This window comes from Mizuhopecten yessoensis, unplaced genomic scaffold (assembly GCF_002113885.1).
Source record: "Mizuhopecten yessoensis strain PY_sf001 unplaced genomic scaffold, ASM211388v2 scaffold10065, whole genome shotgun sequence".
In the NCBI taxonomy this organism is placed as follows: Eukaryota; Metazoa; Mollusca; class Bivalvia; order Pectinida; family Pectinidae; genus Mizuhopecten; species Mizuhopecten yessoensis.
In genome coordinates, this window is record NW_018408361.1 from 57,010 (window position 1) to 80,226 (window position 23,217).

Sequence of the window (23,217 nt, forward strand, 5' to 3'; positions counted from 1 at the left end):
ATATGTCACGTCGCGAAATTACTACATCATGGTGAAATGAAAACGAGGCATCATGTGAAAAAGGCATGTTATGATGAAATGTGTAACTTGAAATTCAAAAACTACCTTCTTTTATTACTTTTTCACGACATTTTCTTATATCCTTGTTGCATAAGTCGCGTGAACACACTTGTAATGATAATTTCTTAAAAATCGATGTTAATTTTCAGTTGATGTGGGACCAAAAGCCTGATTACAAAGTAGAAAAGGACTTCCGAGCTTCTTTACTTCCCGAAAACAGAACAAAAAACAGAGCAATGCGAATATTGGCAGGTGTGTAGCTTACAGTTGAATTTCTTATTGCATACCCTATTCAACGATATCATTCACAATGCAAAATTCAGCATTTCCCGCTGCTAGTAGTAAAACCGGTTTGTGTTTATGTAAAACAGTTAAGTTCATGAACACGGTTATTACTTAAAACAATTGAATTAGAATATGGAGGCGCATTGTAATAAGAACAATTTTAATATTGTTTCTGAAAATACAATCTAAATAGAAATCCTAATGTACACGCTAGACAGTGATTGTTCTCTATTTCGGAAAATTAGAAAAACATGTTATAACTTTTCATTACCTTTGGTGTTTGCAATGCATGATATTATGCTTAATAACTTTTAGTTTGAATTCTGATGATGAAGCAATGATAAGTGAGTTCATGTTATGAACGATTTTACTTACAGTGGACAGATTTAGAGCCTGCCTGAAGTCGTACGCTTCAAATAGCATCGATTATATCAATGCTGTCAAAACACAGGTAAGTCACTCTGTATATAAAAAAAAATCACAAGTTCATAACATATTTTGTAAATGGAATCGATATTGAAAAATTATTTGTTTACATCAAACATCAGCGAAGAACACCGAAGAATAAATATAACATTTCTCCTAACAAACATATTTTTATTTGTACTTGTCAAATCAAAATTTACTAGACTAAACTTACACCTTTCATCCAGTTGCAAGAGAATAAGAATGTTAACGAAATGCATTACACTGTTTCAGTCCTACACTGGCCAGCAAGGATACATAGTCACTCAGTTTCCCCTGGCGGACACAAGAGCAGACTTTTGGACCCTAGTGATGGACTACAAATCTGACACTGTCGTCATACTAGGAGACCCCAGACAGGCAAGCTTAAACCTTGTATATTACGTATAAATCAAATCAAGAATAAGAAGAAATTTAAGTAACTAAACTCGTATATATTTATTATATTATATTTTCAGAGAAATGACTCGCCTTACTTAAAAATGGAATTCCAAATAATTGTCGTAAGAAGCATATGTCAGTGATGTCTTACTCAAAATGCAATGAGTGTTCGTTTCGTTTCGGATCTGTATTTCTATATAGCGCCATACCATTTGAATATTTCATCATATCATAAAGGCTTGTGTAAAACACAAACAGGAATTTAGAAAAATATCCTGTTTGTGTTCAAAACAAACTTTGTTTTTATTATTCATATCAAACTGGTGAATCTTATTCCGAATACATCATTTCAAACCCTTTTACCCCTATCCAAACCCAACTTCAATAGTAAGTATACAGCCAGCGTAACGGGCCTCTATGAAGGGCATCACCACACTCTACTGCCTGCGGGGTTCGAACCTACGGTCTTCCAGACATTGGCTGATACACTACCAACAGTGTTGTTTATTCCCTTGTTTCATCTTTTGTATTATTTTGTTTCCAAAATTACGTTTTGTCAATAATATACTTTACATAAGGTTTTGTTTGTAGAGGAAACTATTCGAAACGGATTTTATGTGGGACAGATAGTTATGAAAATGAGAGATAGTAATGATTAATGTGGCATGTCCTATTTGTATCACTCGTTTAGCAGGTGCACTGCATGTTAAGCGTTGGTGTGCGACAATTTTTTCCATATCTGCATGTAATATATAGGATTCATTTAACAATGAACATATTTTTTTATTCATTGAGTTCATTCATCATTTGGCAGCTTGCACAGTGGATACCTGCCGACGAAGAAGATGTTAGCATCAATGACTTCAACGTGAAACAAAATGGGACATCGACGGAGGTCAATGGCGTGGATGTGATTGATGTATTAGTAAATCGGAAGGTAAACTTTTGTTTTATGCAAATAATAATGAAAGCTCTTCCGTTGTAGTAGAGTATGCATTGGTCAGAATAAGAAAAGGATGTCTGGATGCATTTCTAAAGTTGTTAATTTATTATTTTATTTTGTTTATTTGAATATCAATTGTAAACATTCTCATGATGAATTGCAAGTTTTGCCTATTTCAATTATAACAGTAAGTTTGTGCAATTTAAATTAACATAATTTTGTAAAGTCACGATATAAACATTACAGAATGAAAAAACTGCACATAGTGCAAGACTTTTCCAAATGAAGGAATGGACAATGGAGGTTCCTCCGTCGAAACAATCCATCCTTCATCTTCTTGAGCAGGTGGAAAGCAGGCGTCGGTCTAATGACAATAAACCTGTTATAGTGACGTGCGGGTGAGTTATAAATATATAGGTTTCAAGGCTGTCGTGATATAAATGATTTATATGTCATTTTGGATGTAATATGTTTGAAATGTATCAAAACCTTATTTTGTTCCAACGATGAGTTTTTTCAATTACATCATTTCATATTTAACCACATCAGTCTCCCCGAAATTTGAATAATTATAGAATAATATTGCATGAATTCACGCACTTACTTCCTTAATAATTCTGTAATGCTAGTTCATTCTCAAAGCGATAACTTTACTGATGTAGATTGTTTGTTTACTAGAGTCTTCTCAAATGATAGTTCATTTTCAAAGCGATAACTTTACTGATGTAGATTGTTGGTTTACTAGAGTCTTCTGAAATACTAGTTCATTCTCAAAGCGATACCTGTCTGATAGCAATTGAAAGAGACACTATGAACTACTTTGTCTCTGGTTGTTTGATCTGTAATTGGTAGTTCTGTATTATATATTCATTTAATAATCAATAACTTCGGCATCTGACAGAGATGGAACAACACAGTGTGGGCTATTTTGCCTCATGGCAAACACTCGGGACCAGCTAAAGATGGACGAGGAGGTTGATGTATTTAAGGCCGCACGACAGCTTCTCCTCAGACGACCAGAGTTTCTAAGCTCGTTTGTAAGTCAATGATTCAGATTTTTTTTTTATCTTATTTGCATATCTTTATACCAAACGTGATACGTCTGATATATTCATGTTAAGACATTTAACTAACATTAGCCGCTAACGTTAAGTCATGTGGTTTACATTGGCATTGTATATTCACTATATGAACCAGCCGTTAGTATCGTAAACGCTATTGGTGTTACGTGATTTGGCTGTGACACTATCTTTAAACATATGCCAATGTGACGCTAAGTAGTATCGTTAAAATAAAATTGTGAATAGTTTAAAATCAATCGATCAATTGATTAATAGTGTGAGGTTGTTTTTTTTCTATCTGACTATCTTGCATTTGGCTGTACAAAAACTGAACAAAGTAAAAACAGAGGAACATTTGTATCAAATTACCAGTAGCTGTTCTAATTCTGGAAGCAAACAGATTGAACAGTTTGTATTTGTAATTTGCATACTAGTAACACGATTCGTGGGATATGTTATTTATCTGTATAGTTCCAATATGATAATTTCAAACATTCCGTTCAATCATGTATATCCTCCCTTATGGATATGGAAGATGGTGTTATGCTTTCCATATTGTGTTGGATCTAGAGCAAGCATAGGTACGCTACAGGGATTTTTCAAGCGACCGACAACTTCCATATTCAGATATGTATAATAATAGAACTAAAATGTAAAGACCTCTGTATTTAAGAATTTCATGAGATCCGTGATAATGTACGATGAGATAACTGTAACGGTGTTGTTCATTCACAGGACCAGTATCAGTTCTGCTATGCGATTCTCAAAGATTACCTGGAGGCCACTGAAGTTTACATCAACTAACTGAGGAGGATTATTATCTAATCAGTAGACTGATACAGTAACTGAGAAATGTGTTGGAATCGGAGTAGCGGCTACAGATGTGTGTTCATAAAGTAAGACTTGTACAACAGAACACTTGCTACATGTACTGCTAACCATGTACTGACACTTTTTTTAGTAGTTACCGGTGTGCCCATTCACTACGGATTATTCCTGTAATAACAGATATGTGGGAGGAAGTGAAACGACGCTTTCATGCACAGGAGTAAAACATAGGATATTCTACCCGAAAATTTCCCAAATTGGCTAAAATCCGAATAAAAATGAACCCTTTTCTTCCGATAATGCGGATAAATCACATTTTTAGTTTCCAATTACATTACATCAAAATCTTCCGTCTTTATATTTTCTCAATTCGTTTGACGCAACGTCATGTTTGTCCCATATTTGATATATATTTCTTTATTCCGTTCTGTCGCTTGAATAGTATATAATATAAGCTGGAGAATGAGAAAAAGTGTTCTATTGGGCTCGCAGTCATTAGTCAATGAGATTTGCGTATTTCAAGTTTATTATCTACATTACAATTAGTTCTAGTTTAACACTTTATATTTTTATTAAATTCCATTTTTTTTATTTTTGTCATTATTCATTTTTTGCTTGCTTTGATACAAGTTTTCTTTAACCTATAATATGCCTGTAATTACTGGAAGATGTTGATTTTATCATACAGTATATCTGTATTTGTTTCTGTAATTATTAATGATATCCTAATTAACACGCATGTTCAGCTTCAAACGATGTGTTTTGTCTGCTAACGCTAAACTGGTAGATATTGGTGCATCATTGTACAGTTGTGTGCAATAACGTTCACAAATATGGATCGGAGTAAAAGTTTTTGGCAAAATATATAACCCATGCGTGTATTACCTGAGACAGGTTGAGTCTATCATGTTAAGAAACAATTGGATCAATACATTTAGATATCAGTCTTTATCATAGATAGACAGATAATGTAAACATGTTTAAAGTGTTTCCACGACAGCGCGGATTGATACAGTTTGCTTTAAGAGTTTTAAATGCCATCAATGTATATTTATTATGTATAACTGTAAATATTTAATATTTTAACTTTACATGTACACTGCATGCTAACTATATTTTATAATGAAACAAACTGTTTATGGCTGTTGTATGTCAAGTGGGTATAGCGCCTCGCACTCCGCCTTCTTACAGTGCTAAAATAAAAAGTTATATGTTGTATATAGAGAAATATGTTGATTTGAAAAAAAGTTTGTTGAGTTATTCTGAGAAGAATTGGCTATTAAAGAAAACAAAAAAAGGAATAGTGATATTCGGCTAAATGTTTCGTTCACAATCTCTAAACAAATTAAAAATACACAAATAATAATGTAAAGTAAAAATAATAAGGTTCCTTACAGGAATATCTAGTTATTGTGCAATTTTCAATATTAAGACACATTTCAAAATTTAGATTGAGCTAAGAAGCAATTTTAAACAGGGTAGTTACGGTGAAATATTTCTTTGAAAATTGTCTTGCAATTCCGTTAGTATTACATGATATTGCTCACTACTGCTAACAATTCAAATTTGGCAACATAGCTATTCCATAACGATACCATTACTTTATTGTGTTTATATTATACCATTCTCCTCTGACGGAGTATTTAATTAACGTCACGCCACCACAATTGGTATACTAAATTGGTTCGAATAGTACTTTAAAATTAAATTTGAGCATTTTCCTCTTACAGTATAACAAAAGATATATTTATCAGCATTTCCATCGAACAGTGTTGTTTTCAGGAACATTTAAAGACTACAAAAAAAAACCCAGGAAAAACGTCGTACGTCCAGGAAATTTTGGGGCATTTTGAAGGGGTTAATAGTAAGCATGTTTAAATGTTGTGTTTAGTTTCATAACCTGTGCTATGGTGTACAAATTTAGGAACAAATCATGGACAATAACCGGACAAATAATTACTTCGAGTTTAACGTTCTATTTTCAGAAACAAATCACTTTGAATCAAAACTGTTTTTCCTGAGAATGAACCACCAGGGGTTGTCTATGTCAAGAATCAAGAAACATTCAAGATACAAGATCTTAATTTTTAGATACCATTGTAAAACTCAAAACTGTACCAATTGTTGAAGCCTGACGTTATCCTTTGACATTTTTATCACGTTGTTTGTGCTATTTGTGGCTAAAAGAAAAAAACCGCTTTCTTGTTCTAACGAGTAAGTGATTGGAACAACGACAATCTTAGATTGTTGTAACGAGGTGTTTCAATTCGAAATATGTAATTTAAACTTAATTAAAATATATGTATTGCATGCAAATCTTAATAACTATGATAATATTTGTTTTAACTAGGTCACCAGAGACTTCGTGACCTATTACAATCGTCTTTTGTCTGTCGTCGTGTGTCATGCGTCCGTAAACAATTCGCATTTTTGACCTCTTCTCCATAAACATTCAAATGATTAGAATAATTTTTCAGGGAGGTTTCATTAAAACAAAAGTACACCAAAAGTGTTTATGTCATACATTTAATAAATACCCTGATTCACCCCTTGGGCCTGAGAGGCTTGACAAAATAGTCAAAATGGCTAAAATTTAAACAATCTTCATCTCCAGACCAAGATTTGATTGGATAAAAATAATTTATGGACGGAGAGGTCCTTAGTGATTTAACAAAATTGTCACTCTTCTTTTCAGTGGGAAATAATTCAAACTTGGTTGGACTTATTATCATGTGATTGCAGTTAAGTGGTATCCGCAAGACCACAAATTCTCCCCTAGGGAGAAAGTAACCCCCAGGTCAACGATTCTGCCCTGAGGAGGGATTAAATTTTACTATATTATATTATTTTATTATTTCATTTTTTTCTGACAATATCCCTATATAGACATACATAGTATCTTTTGGTCACTTCCAGCCGTCATCATGTCAGTGCATCCGCTCTCAAAAAGCCATATTAGAATTATGAGTAATATTATTTTTGTCGTATAATCACAATTGTATTACAACTCAGGTGACCGTTTAGGCCCATTGGCCTTTTTGTGTAGTATATATTTTTTTCTTTAATAATAATAATAAAAAAACATTTATTCAATTTGGCGTATTTTCTTTTATATTCGTTTGTGTTAGTTATACAATTGGGAATACAATTTGAAAAAGCAAACATCAAAATACATGTATTGCAAAAACCGAGAATAATCCTCATCAGTTTCGTTTGCATTTCTTGAAATAAGATAATAAAAGAACGAATGCGTATAGTTGGAATAAGTTATTGTACTGTGCAAGGTGGAAATGGAATATACGGCGTTACGTATGAAACCTAATTAAAAACCGGTGGTAAGAGGTTATGATAATATCTTGGTTTAGAAACTACTAACAGTACCGTTGATAAAACATTATTTATGAAAACCAGGCGAGATCGGTATCTTTATCATTACCCTGTATTTGGTAAGATTTTAATTAAGTGGTGTGATTTCCTCTATCGATAAAAATGGAAAATCTTGTCATCTTCTAAATCAAAAAGTATAATCTTGTCATCTTCTAAATCAAAAAGTATAATCCTGCCATCTTCTAAATCAAAAAGTATAATCCTGCCATCTTCTAAATCAAAAAGTATAATCCTGCCATCTTCTAAATCAAAAAGTATAATCCTGCCATCTTCTAAATCAAAAAGTATAATCCTGCCATCTTCTAAATCAAAAAGTATAATCCTGCCATCTTCTAAATCAAAAAGTATAATCCTGCCATCTTCTAAATCAAAAAGTATAATCCTGCCATCTTCTAAATCAAAAAGTATAATCCTGCCATCTTCTAAATCAAAAAGTATAATCCTGCCATCTTCTAAATCAAAAAGTATAATCCTGCCATCTTCTAAATCAAAAAGTATAATCCTGCCATCTTCTAAATCAAAAAGTATAATCCTGCCATCTTCTAAATCAAAAAGTATAATCCTGCCATCTTCTAAATCAAAAAGTATAATCCTGCCATCTTCTAAATCAAAAAGTATAATCCTGCCATCTTCTAAATCAAAAAGTATAATCCTGCCATCTTCTAAATCAAAAAGTATAATCCTGCCATCTTCTAAATCAAAAAGTATAATCCTGCCATCTTCTAAATCAAAAAGTATAATCCTGCCATCTTCTAAATCAAAAAGTATAATCCTGCCATCTTCTAAATCAAAAAGTATAATCCTGCCATCTTCTAAATCAAAAAGTATAATCCTGCCATCTTCTAAATCAAAAAGTATAATCCTGCCATCTTCTAAATCAAAAAGTATAATCCTGCCATCTTCTAAATCAAAAAGTATAATCCTGCCATCTTCTAAATCAAAAAGTATAATCCTGCCATCTTCTAAATCAAAAAGTATAATCCTGCCATCTTCTAAATCAAAAAGTATAATCCTGCCATCTTCTAAATCAAAAAGTATAATCCTGCCATCTTCTAAATCAAAAAGTATAATCCTGCCATCTTCTAAATCAAAAAGTATAATCCTGCCATCTTCTAAATCAAAAAGTATAATCCTGCCATCTTCTAAATCAAAAAGTATAATCTTGTCATCTTCTAAATCAAAAAGTATAATCCTGCCATCTTCTTAATCAAAAAGTATAATCCTGCCATCTTCTAAATCAAAAAGTATAATCCTGCCATCTTCGTAATCAAAAAGTATAATCCTGCCATCTTCGTAATCAAAAAGTTACCTTCTCCATACCGCATTTTTTTCAGCACTATCGAATTTTGTCATATGATCAAAGTCCCTTTTCGCGTCAGTCACCTTACGGACTACACAAGTTGACTACTGAATACCGGGGAACTTTCACTCAATCAAATATTCGCCCTTCACTGTAAACGTCTTCCCTCACGTGCAATACATTTATAGGGTATGATGTGTACTTATATTCGTCGTCATAATAAATTCGTCCTTTTTGCGGAGAGCGAAAACACACAAATCGAACTAGCAAAAATGTCCCAGTATACGGTAGGCCTGTAATCTCGGAGTAATGCTTTGTTTGATGATCAGCATTGCGATTGGTAGGTTGTTTATGTCTTCAACCAATCAAATAGCTAATCGTGAACCTTTGATTGAGCAAATTAAGGAAATCCTGTTTTATTAAATATGAAATATTTTCTGGTGTTTTCTGTTTTTAAATGATGAATATAGTTGTCAGGAGATTAACATTTAGAACTATTACAGTCGAGAAACATACTAAACACGTTTCGAAACTTTCATACAAACAAACAAAATGAATAAAGCTTTAAAAGTGAACGAGAGCTATTTTATTAAGAGACTACTATACATATTAATTTATCTTTGAAGGAAACATAGCACGTTTTGATTCCTTCAGAAGTATTAAGCTAAGTACATTGGGTATTGTGTAAACCAATCGAATGCATTAGAACGCTACTGCAGCCTAACCTAATGGGATGCTTGATGGTATTAGCAAGGACCCTTAAGACAGTTCCTTGTATACGTCAGGCGTCGCCTATTGGTTAGTTTGTGAACCAATGATAAAAGACTTTGACATATATATATAAGTTAATGGTGAGTTCGTGGTCATATTGAAGAACGGATTGGCAACACCTGACGAGTAGTCTACCGGGACTTAATACCGTAAAGAGCCCACTTTGTTGTCATATTTTAAAAACACTTACAGGTAAGGTTTTTTTCTGTACATTTTTAATTCATTTTTTATTTAAAATATCATGTTACAATAACACTAGACATTAGAAATAAATGTTCTTAGTATATATTAGTATTAATATTAGTAATATTGAAAACAGTATAATAGTACACATATAGTTTTATAGTTAAAGTTTTTTACAGCTAAGAAAACGTTGCATTTCTTTTATGAGGTACTCGGTGGAAATATCCATTTTTTCTAAAAATTATTTGTTTATTTATTCATTCATTCATTCATTTACTTATTCATATTTATTTGCAACAAAATGATATCGAGCTGTACTATTTTTTTCTCCGTTGCTTGGGGTAGTAATTAATAATGATGTCAGAATTGAAAACTGGTATTTTGTTGGTGTCAAAATAATAGTTGTTATTTCAAAGACTCTTTTTTTCTATTATTTCACATTTAGTTATAGAATCATATACGCTTAGATTGACGACTGCATATCATCGTAATGACCACCGTTTTTCAACGCATTGATGGAGAGAAACAAGACGAAATCCAAAATTATGAAATTACTTTTTTTTAGAAATTAACTTTTTTATTTAAAATGTGCGTGCAAATATATTACAATGTATATTCTTAATTTCATTCAAGACGTCACTAAATTATGCTGAAATATGGTTGATAAAAATTGTTTCATTTTCATTTTTAACGTTCACGCATTATCTTAAAATATATGATAAATATATATATATATATATATATATATCAATATTTGAGCTGAGGTTTTACCCTCAAGTTTATTTTCGGAAATTTCAATGTTTTTTCCTCTCGTACCTAATTTTGTTACCTTTCTTCTGTCTCATTTAACCTGAGATTTGATGTTTCTGCACATAATCTTGGCATCGTCATACGCTTTTGTTTTTCATTACATTCACTAGTGAACCAAGGCTTGTGGTTACTTTCATGGTTTATGATATTCCGTCATTTTATTTTTACACTAAATACCTCATAGGGTCGCTTTGTGTGCATAAAACATACAAAGGGCGGATAATCTCCCGTTGGAGAATACTATACCTTTTTATATGGTGAACTTTTAGTGAGAGATATAGGGTACCAAACAAAAGTAATACGAAGTAGCTGTTTAATGTTTTAATATTAAAACAGTTACGTTAATCAATTAACTCATATTACTTCTCATCCATATATGTCCTGAATGAGCTCTCTGCATATACAATGTACATGTAACGTGAATTCAACTAAGTTTGCGTTCTAACGACCCTGTTCGTTGGTTAATAACCATGTTTTATATATTGGACGGCAGACCATACCCTTGCGTGTAAAAAATTTCAATAGACCATGCACGGGCAACGCTCTTCCCAAATCAAAAACCTCCCTCACAAATGTAGACAAGCGCGCAAGCGAGACTGGTTTCATTTGTCGAAAAAGGGGTCCCGGCATTTTTTATGGTATATGTTTGATGATTTGCTAGCGAGTCAGCAAGAAAGTTTCGTTTTTACCTCTATATCTACTTAAAACGTGTCAGGCTCACGGTCAGAATATACCGCTATTCCGTGAGTTTAAGTCGAAGATGCCTTGAAAAAGTGTTTGTGAATCTGTCAAATGCTGATTTCATGTGTTCACGAACGATTTCGATAAATTTGAGAATTTGATTGTTTATTTTCGTATAAAGCATTACGCCATTGTTTATAGTATGTGGCGACTGTAAAGTTTCCCTCCAACATATATATAGGTTAAATGAACAAAATAGAATCACCGACCGCATGGTCAGAAATTAAAGAAATACCCAGTTTGTTGTGAAACGAAGACAACATAGAGACAATACGTGAAAAATGCTAGCGCAAACGAATGGCTTAATTATAAAATTAGATCATCAAGGTAACTTAGCTTGCCATAGGCGAATGGGTAATGAGAAAGACAAGAAAAAGACAGCTAAAGGCAGCTAAATGTTTTCTCTACATGAACGTTCCTGTATAATTAAACGATAATGATCCTTCCGCTTGAACATTTTGTCAATATTCGTTATACCGATTTTTCACATATCTCTTTCATAGTCTTATGTGTGAGTTTGTTTCAGTATCGGTACTCTTCCTAGTTTATCTATGAGATTTATCGTCACGTCACTTGTTCTTCATCTAACAATACTCACTTTTATGCATGATAAGTGCTTTGATAAAACCCTAGTTCCGGGTTTACACGGAACTTCGAAATTGCTAGAAGTGTATATATCCTGGTTTTGTAAAACAGCCTGTTTGTTATAACTTCAGAAGATTAAGAAACACACTTGACTTAAGGACATGGTAGACACTTAAAGACTGTCACGCTGTAACACACACGTGCCTTTTGTTGCTAAATCAAGGACTTAAACACAAAAACATTATTTATCATTACTTTGAAAGGTGATTTAATTGCCCTTGATTTCGGTTTTAAAGATGAAGCTTATCACCTAAACAAAATAAAAATAATTTCAATCTTTTTTTTTTCAACTGTAAAGCTTCTTGTGACATGGCAGCATCCTTTTTTCAAAAGTCAAGTATCAAGATCAGACACCATTTCTTGCACATATTTTTTCTAGTTCCATAAAACTTTTCTTATCGTAGCCTTAAATTGTTTCAAAATTTTATTGGGATAACACGGGACCCTGTTTCAAATCCTGCTTTAGAAATAATGAGGTATATCATGTTATAATATCGTAAGACAAATAAAGACAGATTTCTTGTACAATGTATATTATTTTTTCCTTTATTGTTTTTATCTCCATTCTGTATTGTCGTTTGTTATATATCCATACAAAACTCTAAACATGTTTACATTTGTCTAAGACCATTTTAAATCTTTATATGTAGGGTTTTCCCATCTTCCAAAATATATTTATATTGTTGTGTTATAAGTAACACTGAACTTGATGCTTTACGTTATGTACTTAAAGCATAAACTTTTTTCATATTTATATTTATTAAATAACTGAATGATGTCTGCGAAGAGAAATATTTTGCTTTATTTTCCGATAATGCACTCCTTATAAGCATTTTGTATTGTAGCACAAAATTGCGGCTCAGTATTAACCATTTCTAAATCGGTGCGATTGAACACCATAAGCTAGCTTAATGTAATACGGAGAAATCGATTAATATAAGGCTGGTTGTTTGTATGCAGGTTTAACATTTGTTAATAAAACTTCATACCAACAGAAATTTGGTGACCAAAGTTGAATCGTTGATAAACAAATATCTATAACGTTTTGAAAAAGGAAATAAAACTACAACAAACACTACACAATATTTCCATTAAAAATATTTAATAAACTTTTTGCATCTAATTTACATGTCTAGTAAAATCATGTAATATCCTAATGAGCATAAAGATTTTGACATCAATGCTATTGTGAAATTACGACGATAGCGTGAGGGATTGCTACACGTAATTATTGCGAGCTGTTTGATGTGGCCCATCATGTTACAAGTCTGACCTCGTTACTTCTGTAAAACCTTACCACAAACACTTAGCTAGCTGACTCCCTATTGGCCTTACATAAGTGTATTTATGAGTGGTGTTTATGACGGTATTTGATGGATACTTAAACTTGATTGTGGAATGACGTAGCAAATACTTCAAGCGAAGTGAATGTTATAACAAACGCGCGTCTTTACTGATACTATGCTGTTTGAAAGGAAAGTGACGGATTTGTTTTGATTTAAACATAATTTATTGTAATTTATATTCAATGGGAGTTGGGAACAAGTTAAATAACTTATATTAAGCCCTTTCACTAACGGATTTGTTAGCAAAAAAAAACAAAAAAAAAACGATCGCTTAGATCAATGGCATATACAACTGTGTTTGGGTAATCCTTGTAGACTGATCTATATGCATATAATTGCAGTTTTGCTATAAATAACAATTTGTTTGTACATTAATGTAAAATCCGGTAGATTGCTGTTATCTATTATCGCGCAATTTCACGTGAATCATCGATCGCTTATCCAGTTTAAGAACGTCGCGAGCAATAAGTATACATCAGACATATAGTTATTATACATAAGACATAGTTATTGTACATAAGACACATAGTTATTATACATAAGACACATAGTTAATGTACATAAGACATACAGTTACTATACATAAGACATATAGTTACCATACATAAGACACATAGTTATTATACATAAGACATAGTTATTGTACATAAGACACATAGTTATTATACATAAGACACATAGTTATTATAAATAAGACATACAGTTACTATACATAAGACATAGTTATTATACATAAGACACATAGTTATTATGCATAAGACATACAGTAACTATACATAAGAACTGAGTTATTATACATAAGACACATAGTTATTATACATAAGACAGTTATTGTACATAAGACACATGGTTATTGTACATAAGACACATTGTTATTATACAACAGACACATAGTTATTATAAATAAGACATACAGTTACTATACATAAAACACATAGTTATTATACATAAGACACCCAGTTAAAGTACATAAGACATACAGCTACTATACATAAGACACATAGTAATTACGCATAAGACATACAGTTACTATACATAAAACACATAGTTATTATACATAAGACAGTTATTGTACATAAGACACATAGTTAATGTACATAAGACATGCAGTTATTATACATAAGACAGTTATTGTACATAAGACACATTGTTATTATACAACAGACACATAGTTATTATAAATAAGACATACAGTTACTATACATAAGACTGAGTTATTATACATAAGACACATAGGTAATGTACATAAGACATACAGTTATTACGTATAAGATGTACAGTTATTACAAATAACATAAGACATATAACTATAATAAATGACATTACACACAATGACAATAAATAGTTATTGTACATAAGACACATAGTTATTATAAATAAGACATACAGTTACTATACATAAAACACATAGTTATTATACATAAGACATAGTTATTTTACAAAAGACACAGTTATTCGACATACAGTTACTATACATAAAACACATAGTTATTATACATAAGACAGAGTTATTGTACACAAGAAATTTGTTATTACACGTAAGACACATAGTTATTATGCATAAGACATACAGTTACTATACATAAGACTGAGTTATTATACATAAGACATACAGTTATTATACATAAGACAGAGTTATTGTACACAAGAAATTTGTTATTACACGTAAGACACATAGTTATTATAAATAAGACATACAGTTACTATACATAAGACGCATAGTTATTGTACATAAGACATATAGTTATTATACAAAAGACATATTGTTACTATACATACATTGTAAGACATAGTTATTGTACATAAGACACATAGTTAATGTACATAAGACATGCAGTTATTATACATAAGACATAGTTATTTTACAAAAGACACAGTTATTCGACATACAGTTACTATACATAAAACACATAGTTATTATACATAAGACATAGTTATTGTACATAAGACACATAGTTATTATACATAAGACACACAGTTAAAGTACATAAGACATACAGTTACTATACATAAGACACATAGTTATTGTACATAAGACACATAGTTATTATACATAAGACATAGTTATTATACATAAGACACATAGTTAATGTACATAAGACATACAGTTATTATACATAAGACATAGTTATTGTACATAAGACATACAGTTATTATACATAAGACATAGTTATTGTACATAAGACATACAGTTATTATACATAAGACATAGTTATTGTACATAAGACACATAGTTATTATACATAAGACATAGTTATTATACATAAGACACATAGTTATTATACATAAGACACATAGTTAATGTACATAAGACATACAGTTGTTACGTATAAGATGTACAGTTATTACAAATAACATAAGACATATAACCATAATAAATGACATTACACACAATGACAATAAATAGCTATTTTACATAAGACACATAGTTATTGTACATAAGATATTCAGTTAATATACATCAGACATAGTTATTATACATAAGACACATAGTTAATGTACATAAGACACATAGTTATTATAAATAAGACATACAGTTACTATACATAAGACATAGTTATTGTACATAAGACAGATAGTTATTGTACATAAGACACATAGTTAATGTACATAAGACAGATAGTTATTATACATAAGACATAGTTATTTTACAAAAGACACAGTTATTCGACATACAGTTACTATACATAAGATATTGTTATTGTACACAAGACAGTTAGTTATTACACATAAGACATACAGGTATTTCGTAAATAACATAAGACATATAACTATAATAAATGACATTAGACACAATGACAATAAATAACATAAGACATACCATTAATATTAAAAATACAAGACAAATAACAAAAGACAAACAATTATTATAAATAACACAAGACATGTAATTATTAAAAATTACATAAGACATGCAATTCCTATAAATGACATAAGACAAACAATTATCATGCAAAACCTAAAAGTTTATTAATAAATAAAAAAAAACATACAATTACTATAAATAACATAAAACATATAACAGCTATGCATAAGACAAGTACTGTTAACCCTGAAATTCAACATCTTAATTCCACTGCAAGTCAACCAGAAATCTGTATGTTAGCAATATTAATCGAAAGTTTTACTGAACGACCAACCAAATGGCATTTTCCAATTTACAGTACACTTGAAATAGCCAAAACGAACCAACATTGTTTAGGTAATTTGCTCATTATAGAAAAAGGTTTATAGCTTTTTTTAACAAGTACACGGATTTCCTTTTACAAAACCATTTTTACACAGGAAACAAAGTACTAGAAGATTTCAATTTTATCAAGAATTTGGATGGCAAGTTATTTCACAAAGCAGAACACAACACTGCCCTATCAAACCTAGTGTTACGTTTCATTTTCACCTTAGAGTTTGGAGTAATTTTCCGCAATTTTTAAAATGTTAGAACATATCTAAAAAAGAAATATCTATTCAATTTCTTCTTCTTGACTCTTGACCCAAAAACAGTCCCTTGTTAATTAAGGTAAAATATCCTTCATATAACAAAGCTTAAAAAAACCTGCGACGCCAGATTTTATCACCAAACGCGACTTCTCACCTCAGTGAGAAATCCTGCTTTGGGTAAGAAATCGTTGCATAACATCCCACTTCTTTCTTTCTCTCATCAAGACAGCAAATTTGTCTATAAGCATCCTTCAACTTCCAGTCGAGTTAAGAATACTAAGATATAATCTATATCGTAAGATTATAATTAATTCCCAACTCTTGCAGTCATTTGATGATTGACATATTACATATTTCAAAACTAATATAATATACGTTGCGGCATATGACCTAAGGTCAATAATTCATTAAAATATATTCTTATCACTGTTTCAGCAAATAGTGTATATTTTGAGAGTGTTCGTATATGATGGTTCGTCTCGGGAAATGATTTGTATGGAAGTATTTTATCAATAAAAAAACTGGAATAGCTGATAACGCAAAATTGCCAAGCAGTTTGTCATATTATGGGTATATTTGAGACACCTAGAATTTCTAAGCTCTTCAACTATAGCCAAAAAATATAAACAAGTAGCCATAATCCCATAAAAACAAAGTGTCGTCAAATTATTTCTAGAGAAAGTCTGACAATTAATAAAGATTACATTATCTTTTCCCAGGTTGACGAATCAGCTAAACATCAGGATTCTAAAGTGAATCTTCAGGCATCAAGCTTTCTGCTGTGTACAAGCGCACAGCTATGAATCAATACCACTTTTTCGCGTTGTGTGTTTTAGCAGCTGTGTGTCTGCTTGGGATCGTTGGCATTCTGTTTGCCAAAACTTCAGCTGATGATAAACAGCCAAGTGACGTATTTGATGTATCATTAAGCGCATCGTTAGACATTGAAACAACTGAACGTAATAACTTTGGATCCAAAAAGACATCTCTGAAAATCGAATGGAATCCGGCTGCAAGGAAAATGAATTTCCATCATACTGACGTGTTTTCATCGGACGACGACTCCCTTTACGAACTGTTTTTCATCAAGGTAGAAGATAAAGCGACTGTCGGTATTTCTTACGTTAATAGTTCCGTAGCATTCTGTATCGAGGACGTTACTCTGCCAAAATGGGTAGATGTTCTTCAGCACATCTTGACAGTTGACAGTTGGTCAAGAGGTAAGCAGTCAGACGGATGTCGCGGGGACATCTGGTATACCACATACAAGCAGGATATCATTGAAATCTGCACAAATGACAATCAGTTGGAGTATGTAATGCATCAAAAGCGTCGTGCTTCGATAACAAGCTGGACAAGAACTGATAACCAAAATATTCATATAAGATCAGATGTACTGAATGGCCCGTGTCGCGATCTCAGACAAAAGAATTACAGCAAAGAATACCATCTTCCAGTGAAAACCAAAAGGGATTCCGGGATGTCGCCCACCACGTGTTTGTTTGTACATGGAGCTGGTAATAATGCTTCTGGTAACGATGTTCTACCAGATTTCTCCGAATATTGGGGGGACGTACGTAATTACACTTCGAATTGTGCTTCGCACAAATTCCTTGTCTATAACAGCAAAGACAATGGCTGGGATGAGGGCCAGATACACCAGCACTTTTGTGATGTGGCTGCCACCAATGGAACTATAACGAACACGGTGATATTTTCACATTCTATGGGGAATTTAGTGGTTGCAGCTGCACTGCACCGACAAAAGTGTACCTTCAACCAGGCCACAAGCCACTGGTTTTCCGTTCAAGGCACGTGGACGGGAACTGTTGAAGCCAATACGCTTTCAATTATTTGCAGACACCCCACGTGGCTTCAAACACCGATCCGTTCTTTATTGCGGGCATATGGATACTGTAAACCTACTGAAAATACTGAATCCGACGTCTACACTACCCTAAATACTGATTACGCATCACCTACTGGAATAGGCTTCGATAATCTGACAGATGTAGGAAGGAGGTATGTATCAGGGGTGATGTGCGGAAACAGCAGTATTGGCCTGACAACGGATTACACGGAGAGCGTGGTCATGTTCCTGTTACAGTCTTACAGCAACCTGGCTGTTCCTAATGACGGCATTGTGACGTTCGATAGCTGCAAACTAAAAGATGAGCAATTCAAATTCACAAGCTCTAATCCTTACTACATAGGTTACATTAACCACGCGGATGGCACTTGCAGACATGGAGGAGATCCCTGTTCTTGGTATCATCATATGCACCTATACTAGGTATCTCTCTGTACAAAGAACAGTATTTTTGTATAATCGAAAACAGTGACATGGGATCGCTGCAGATCCGGACATATTTGCCACACGCCTGACTTTCCCATTCAAATGATATTTAGTTTACATGTTCCCTTTTGGGAATGTAAAGTAAGAATTAACTTATATGACACAGAATATACCGTTTTCAATGCACTGACAACTCTAGATCGGCCACTACCCAACTCTTGATATCATGACGTCATGTCTACTGACCCGGATGTGACGTCGAAATACTAGTAATTCATGGGCACCTGGACTTATCCAAGTATATATTTCACTAGTATAGTGGCATTAAGGCTATTAATATATATTTAAAAGATGGATAAAAGGAGTTGTCATGCTAACAAGAACATTCGGGACGGATTACATCAATCTCAGATAGAATGGATCTGTTTTAATTTATCGTCATGTGATATCGTTGAGGTATCATCTTTGAAATGGGTTTTTTTGGAGAAGACGTAGATCAGTTGGGAAAACTTCAGTCCCATTGTGTATTATGTACAAACAAAATAGTTTCAATCAATGAACGTGTCCGGCGTAAGGACGTCGGTAACCGTCGGCACTTTCCATAAAATATTTTCTCGCTTACCGACCGTGTCGACGGTTTCCGATTGCTGGAGTAAAAGTCTGTTTGCCCTTTGTAAATTCAATTTCGTTTGTATATAATTGACGTTGATAAGAAACGTTAAATGTCTCGAAGATTGAACGTTTTATTTAAATAAAAATAACTTATGTTTTCATGTACATACGTTTCTTTTGAGTTTTTTCTTTGGCAAAAACTCTCCGTGCTACATGTATATGAATGTTGTATGCTTGTTTACTGAATAAAAGAATATTCTTGAAATTGAACGCATTTATTCTTTTCTCCTGAAACAGCACCTTGCATTTTAGATATGACACCAAAGACTGACATGAAGTACACTTATTTTTTTTATATCTTTTTCAAATCGTCGTAAACCAAATTCAGTAGCAGGGGGGGGGGGGGGATATCTCTAAAAATAGATATGGAGGATATCTCGATATAAAATTGACTCACTGGAGGATATAGCTCTATAAAAAAACAACTTGATGGAGGATATATATAATCATCTTGACAGAGGATATCGCTATATGAATTCATTTCAATGAAGGATATATAAAATTAACTCAATTGGAAGTCAAATATCAAGATATGAAATCGACTCAGTGGGGGATAAACCTATAAAAATAAAATCAATTGTGGATATATCAATATAAAATCAACTCAATGGAGAAAATGTATATTAAATCAAATCAATGGGAGATACTCTGTATAACAAGAGGCCCAATGGGCCTGAACCGTTCACCTGGTATTAATCTCACACTTGTAATCTTAAAAGTGGACTAATGTACAGCTACAGGCAAAATATATGTGTTCGATTCATTAGAATTTATTAAATGATTTAAACGCATGACGCCTGTGACCTTGAAAGTCAAACAAGGACATTAAGTTGAACAAGGTGTATAGCCTTCCGTCATCTGGCAAAATATCATTACCCTGGACTTTTTGAATATTCAGAACAAGTCATTTACAGATTTAAACATATTTGAGCATTATCCTATGCCTCTTGGGTATTCAGAAGAAGTTGTTTACAAGTTTTAAACATGTTTGACCCCTCTGACCTTGAAAATGGATGAAGGTCATTTGTTTGAACAAACTTGGTGTCCTTCAACCCAGCATGTTACTGGCCAAATATCATCACCCTAGGCATCTTGGTTATTCAGAAGTCGTTCAAAGATTTTAACATATTTGACCCATGTGACCTTGAAAATGGGTGAAGGTCATTTGTTTGAACAAACTTGGTAGCCCTTCATCCCAGCATCTAACTGGCAAAATATCATAACCCTAGGCATCTTGGTTATTCAGAAGTCGCTCAACGATTTTAACATATTTGACCTCTGCGACCTTGAAAATGGGTGAAGGTCATTTGTTTGAACAAACTTGGTGTCCTTCAACCCAGCATGTTACTGGCCAATTATCATCACCTTAGCTAGGCCTCTTGGTTATTCAGAAGTCGTTCAACGAATTTAACATATTTGACCTCTGCGACCTTGAAAATGGAGGAAGGTCATTTGTTTTAACAAACTTGGTAGCCCTTCATCCCAGCATGCTACTGGCCAAATATCATCACCCTAGGCCTCTTGGTTATTCAGAAGTCGCTCAACGATTTTAACATATTTGACCTCTGCGACCTTGAAAATGGATGAAGGTCATTTGTTTGAACAAACTTGGTAGCCCTTCATCCCAGCATGTTACTGGCCAAATATCATCACCTTAGCTAGGCCTCTTGGTTATTCAGAAGTCGTTCAAAGATTTTAACATATTCGACCCCTGTGACCTTGAAAATGGATGAAGGTCATTTGTTTGAACAAACTTGGTAGCTCTTCATCCCAGCATGGTACTGGCCAAGTATCATCATCCTAGGCCTTTTGGTTACTGAAAAGAAGTTGTTCAAAGTAAAAAGTTGATGCCTTAGGGCAGGTGAGCTAAAAACAACTCAGTGGATGACTCTTTATATAAAATCAACTCAATGGAGAAAATGTATATGAAATCAAATCAATGGGGGATAGCTCTATATAAAATCAACTCAATGGAGATTATATATTGATATAAAATAAACTCAATGGGACATACTCTATATAAAAACAACTCAGACGATGACACTTTATATAAAATCAACTCAATGGGGATACTTGATATAAAATCAAATCCATAGGAGATATAATATATGAAATCAACGCTATTGGAATATATCATGATATGAAATCAACTCAACAGATGATATCTATTTTATTTACCTAGATAAAAACGTATCAAGGGGGATTGTTTATAAAATCAACTCAATGGGAGATATATCTAGATATGAAATCAATTCAAAGAAGCATATATCTTTAAACAATCTCAACGAGGGATATACCTATATAAAATCAACTAGGAAGGGGTGGTATATCTATAAAATCATCTCAACAGGGATATATTTTAAAAGAAATCAACTCCATGAGGTTATATCTAGATATGAACTCAACTCCATGGGAGATATATCTAGATATAAAATCAACTCAATGGGTGATATCTCTAGATACAAAATCAACTTAAAGGGTAAATATCTATAAAATGAACTCAATGGAGTATATATCTATATATGAAATCGCCTCATGGAGGATATCTCTAAAAAACAAGAGGCCCAATGGGCCTGCATCGCTCACCTGGTATTAATCTCACACTTTTAATCTTAAAAGTGGACTAAAATACAGCTACAGGCAGAATATCAGTGTTTGATTCATAAGAACCTATTAAAAGATTTAAACATATGATGCCTGTGACCTTGAATGTCGAACAGGGACATTAGGTTGAAAGTGGGTCAAGGTCATTCATTTGAACAAACTTGGTACCCCTTCATCCCAGCATGCTACAGGCCCAATATCAGTACTCTGGACCTTTTGGTTATTGAGAAGTGGTTTGAAGATTTTACGACATTGAACCCCTGTGACCTTGCAAGTGGGTCAAGGTCATTCATTTGAACAAACTTGGTAGTCCTTCATCCCAGCATGGGGGGGGGGGGGGGTGTATATCTAATTAATTAATATAAGAGGGGTATATCAAAATAAAAACAACTCAATTAGGAATATATCTAATAAAACAATTCAGTGGGGGATAAATCCTAATAAAAAATCAACTCAATACGGGGATATATTTATAAAATCAACCCAATGGAAGATATTCCTAGTTATGAAATCAATTCAGTACTAGGGGATATATCTATGTATCATCAACTCAATGTGGTGGATATATCATAAGTTCAGTTCAATGGGGATATATCTAGATATTGAATCAACTCAATGGTGGATGTATCTATATAAAAATTAACTCAATGGTGGATGTATCTATATAAAAATTAACTCAATGGTGGATGTATCTATATAAAAATCAACTCAATTGGGGATATCTTTATATTAAAATTAACTCAATGATGTTTATATCGAAGTATGAAATCGACTCATAGGGGGATATATCTTTATCAAATCAAAATTCAAATCAACAGCAGATATCATTACATAAAACTTACTCAACAGGGAATATCTCTATATAAAATCAACAGGGAATATCTCTATATAAAATCAACAGGGAATATCTCTATATAAAATCAACTTGATGAAGGATACATTTAGATATGAAATCAAACTCAGAAGGAAATGGATCTATATTTAGTTAACTCAATGAGGGA

General features: G+C 32.8%; 2 protein-coding genes across 2 annotated transcripts; both read left to right on the forward strand.

Moving 5' to 3' along the window:
• The first annotated feature begins 1,014 nt into the window (after positions 1-1,014).
• LOC110459426 (receptor-type tyrosine-protein phosphatase alpha-like) lies at positions 1,015-4,412 on the forward strand. Its single transcript, XM_021511662.1, has 5 exons — positions 1,015-1,170; positions 2,006-2,128; positions 2,381-2,532; positions 3,036-3,171; positions 3,931-4,412. Exons 1-5 carry the CDS (start codon positions 1,015-1,017, stop codon positions 3,997-3,999), a joined length of 636 nt encoding a protein of 211 aa, XP_021367337.1. The 3' UTR covers positions 4,000-4,412.
• A 5,155-nt stretch (positions 4,413-9,567) lies between these two features.
• Positions 9,568-19,935, forward strand: LOC110459438. Its single transcript, XM_021511693.1, has 2 exons — positions 9,568-9,673; positions 17,364-19,935. The coding sequence occupies exon 2, from the start codon at positions 17,444-17,446 to the stop codon at positions 18,935-18,937; it is 1,494 nt and encodes a 497-aa protein (XP_021367368.1). The 5' UTR covers positions 9,568-9,673; positions 17,364-17,443; the 3' UTR covers positions 18,938-19,935.
• Positions 19,936-23,217: the final 3,282 nt, after the last annotated feature.

What these genes read in the sequence shown, in the direction of transcription:
- LOC110459426 (XM_021511662.1), top strand. Translation starts at nt 1,015, where the DNA reads ATGTTAACGAAATGCATTACACTGTTTCAGTCCTACACTGGCCAGCAA. An exon ending in ATGTATTAGTAAATCGGAAG is followed by an intron (nt 2,129 to 2,380) that starts GTAAACTTTTGT and finishes TAAACATTACAG; the next exon opens with AATGAAAAAACTGCACATAG. An exon ending in CCTGTTATAGTGACGTGCGG is followed by an intron (nt 2,533 to 3,035) that starts GTGAGTTATAAA and finishes GGCATCTGACAG; the next exon opens with AGATGGAACAACACAGTGTG.
- LOC110459438 (XM_021511693.1), top strand. Translation starts at nt 17,444, where the DNA reads ATGAATCAATACCACTTTTTCGCGTTGTGTGTTTTAGCAGCTGTGTGT.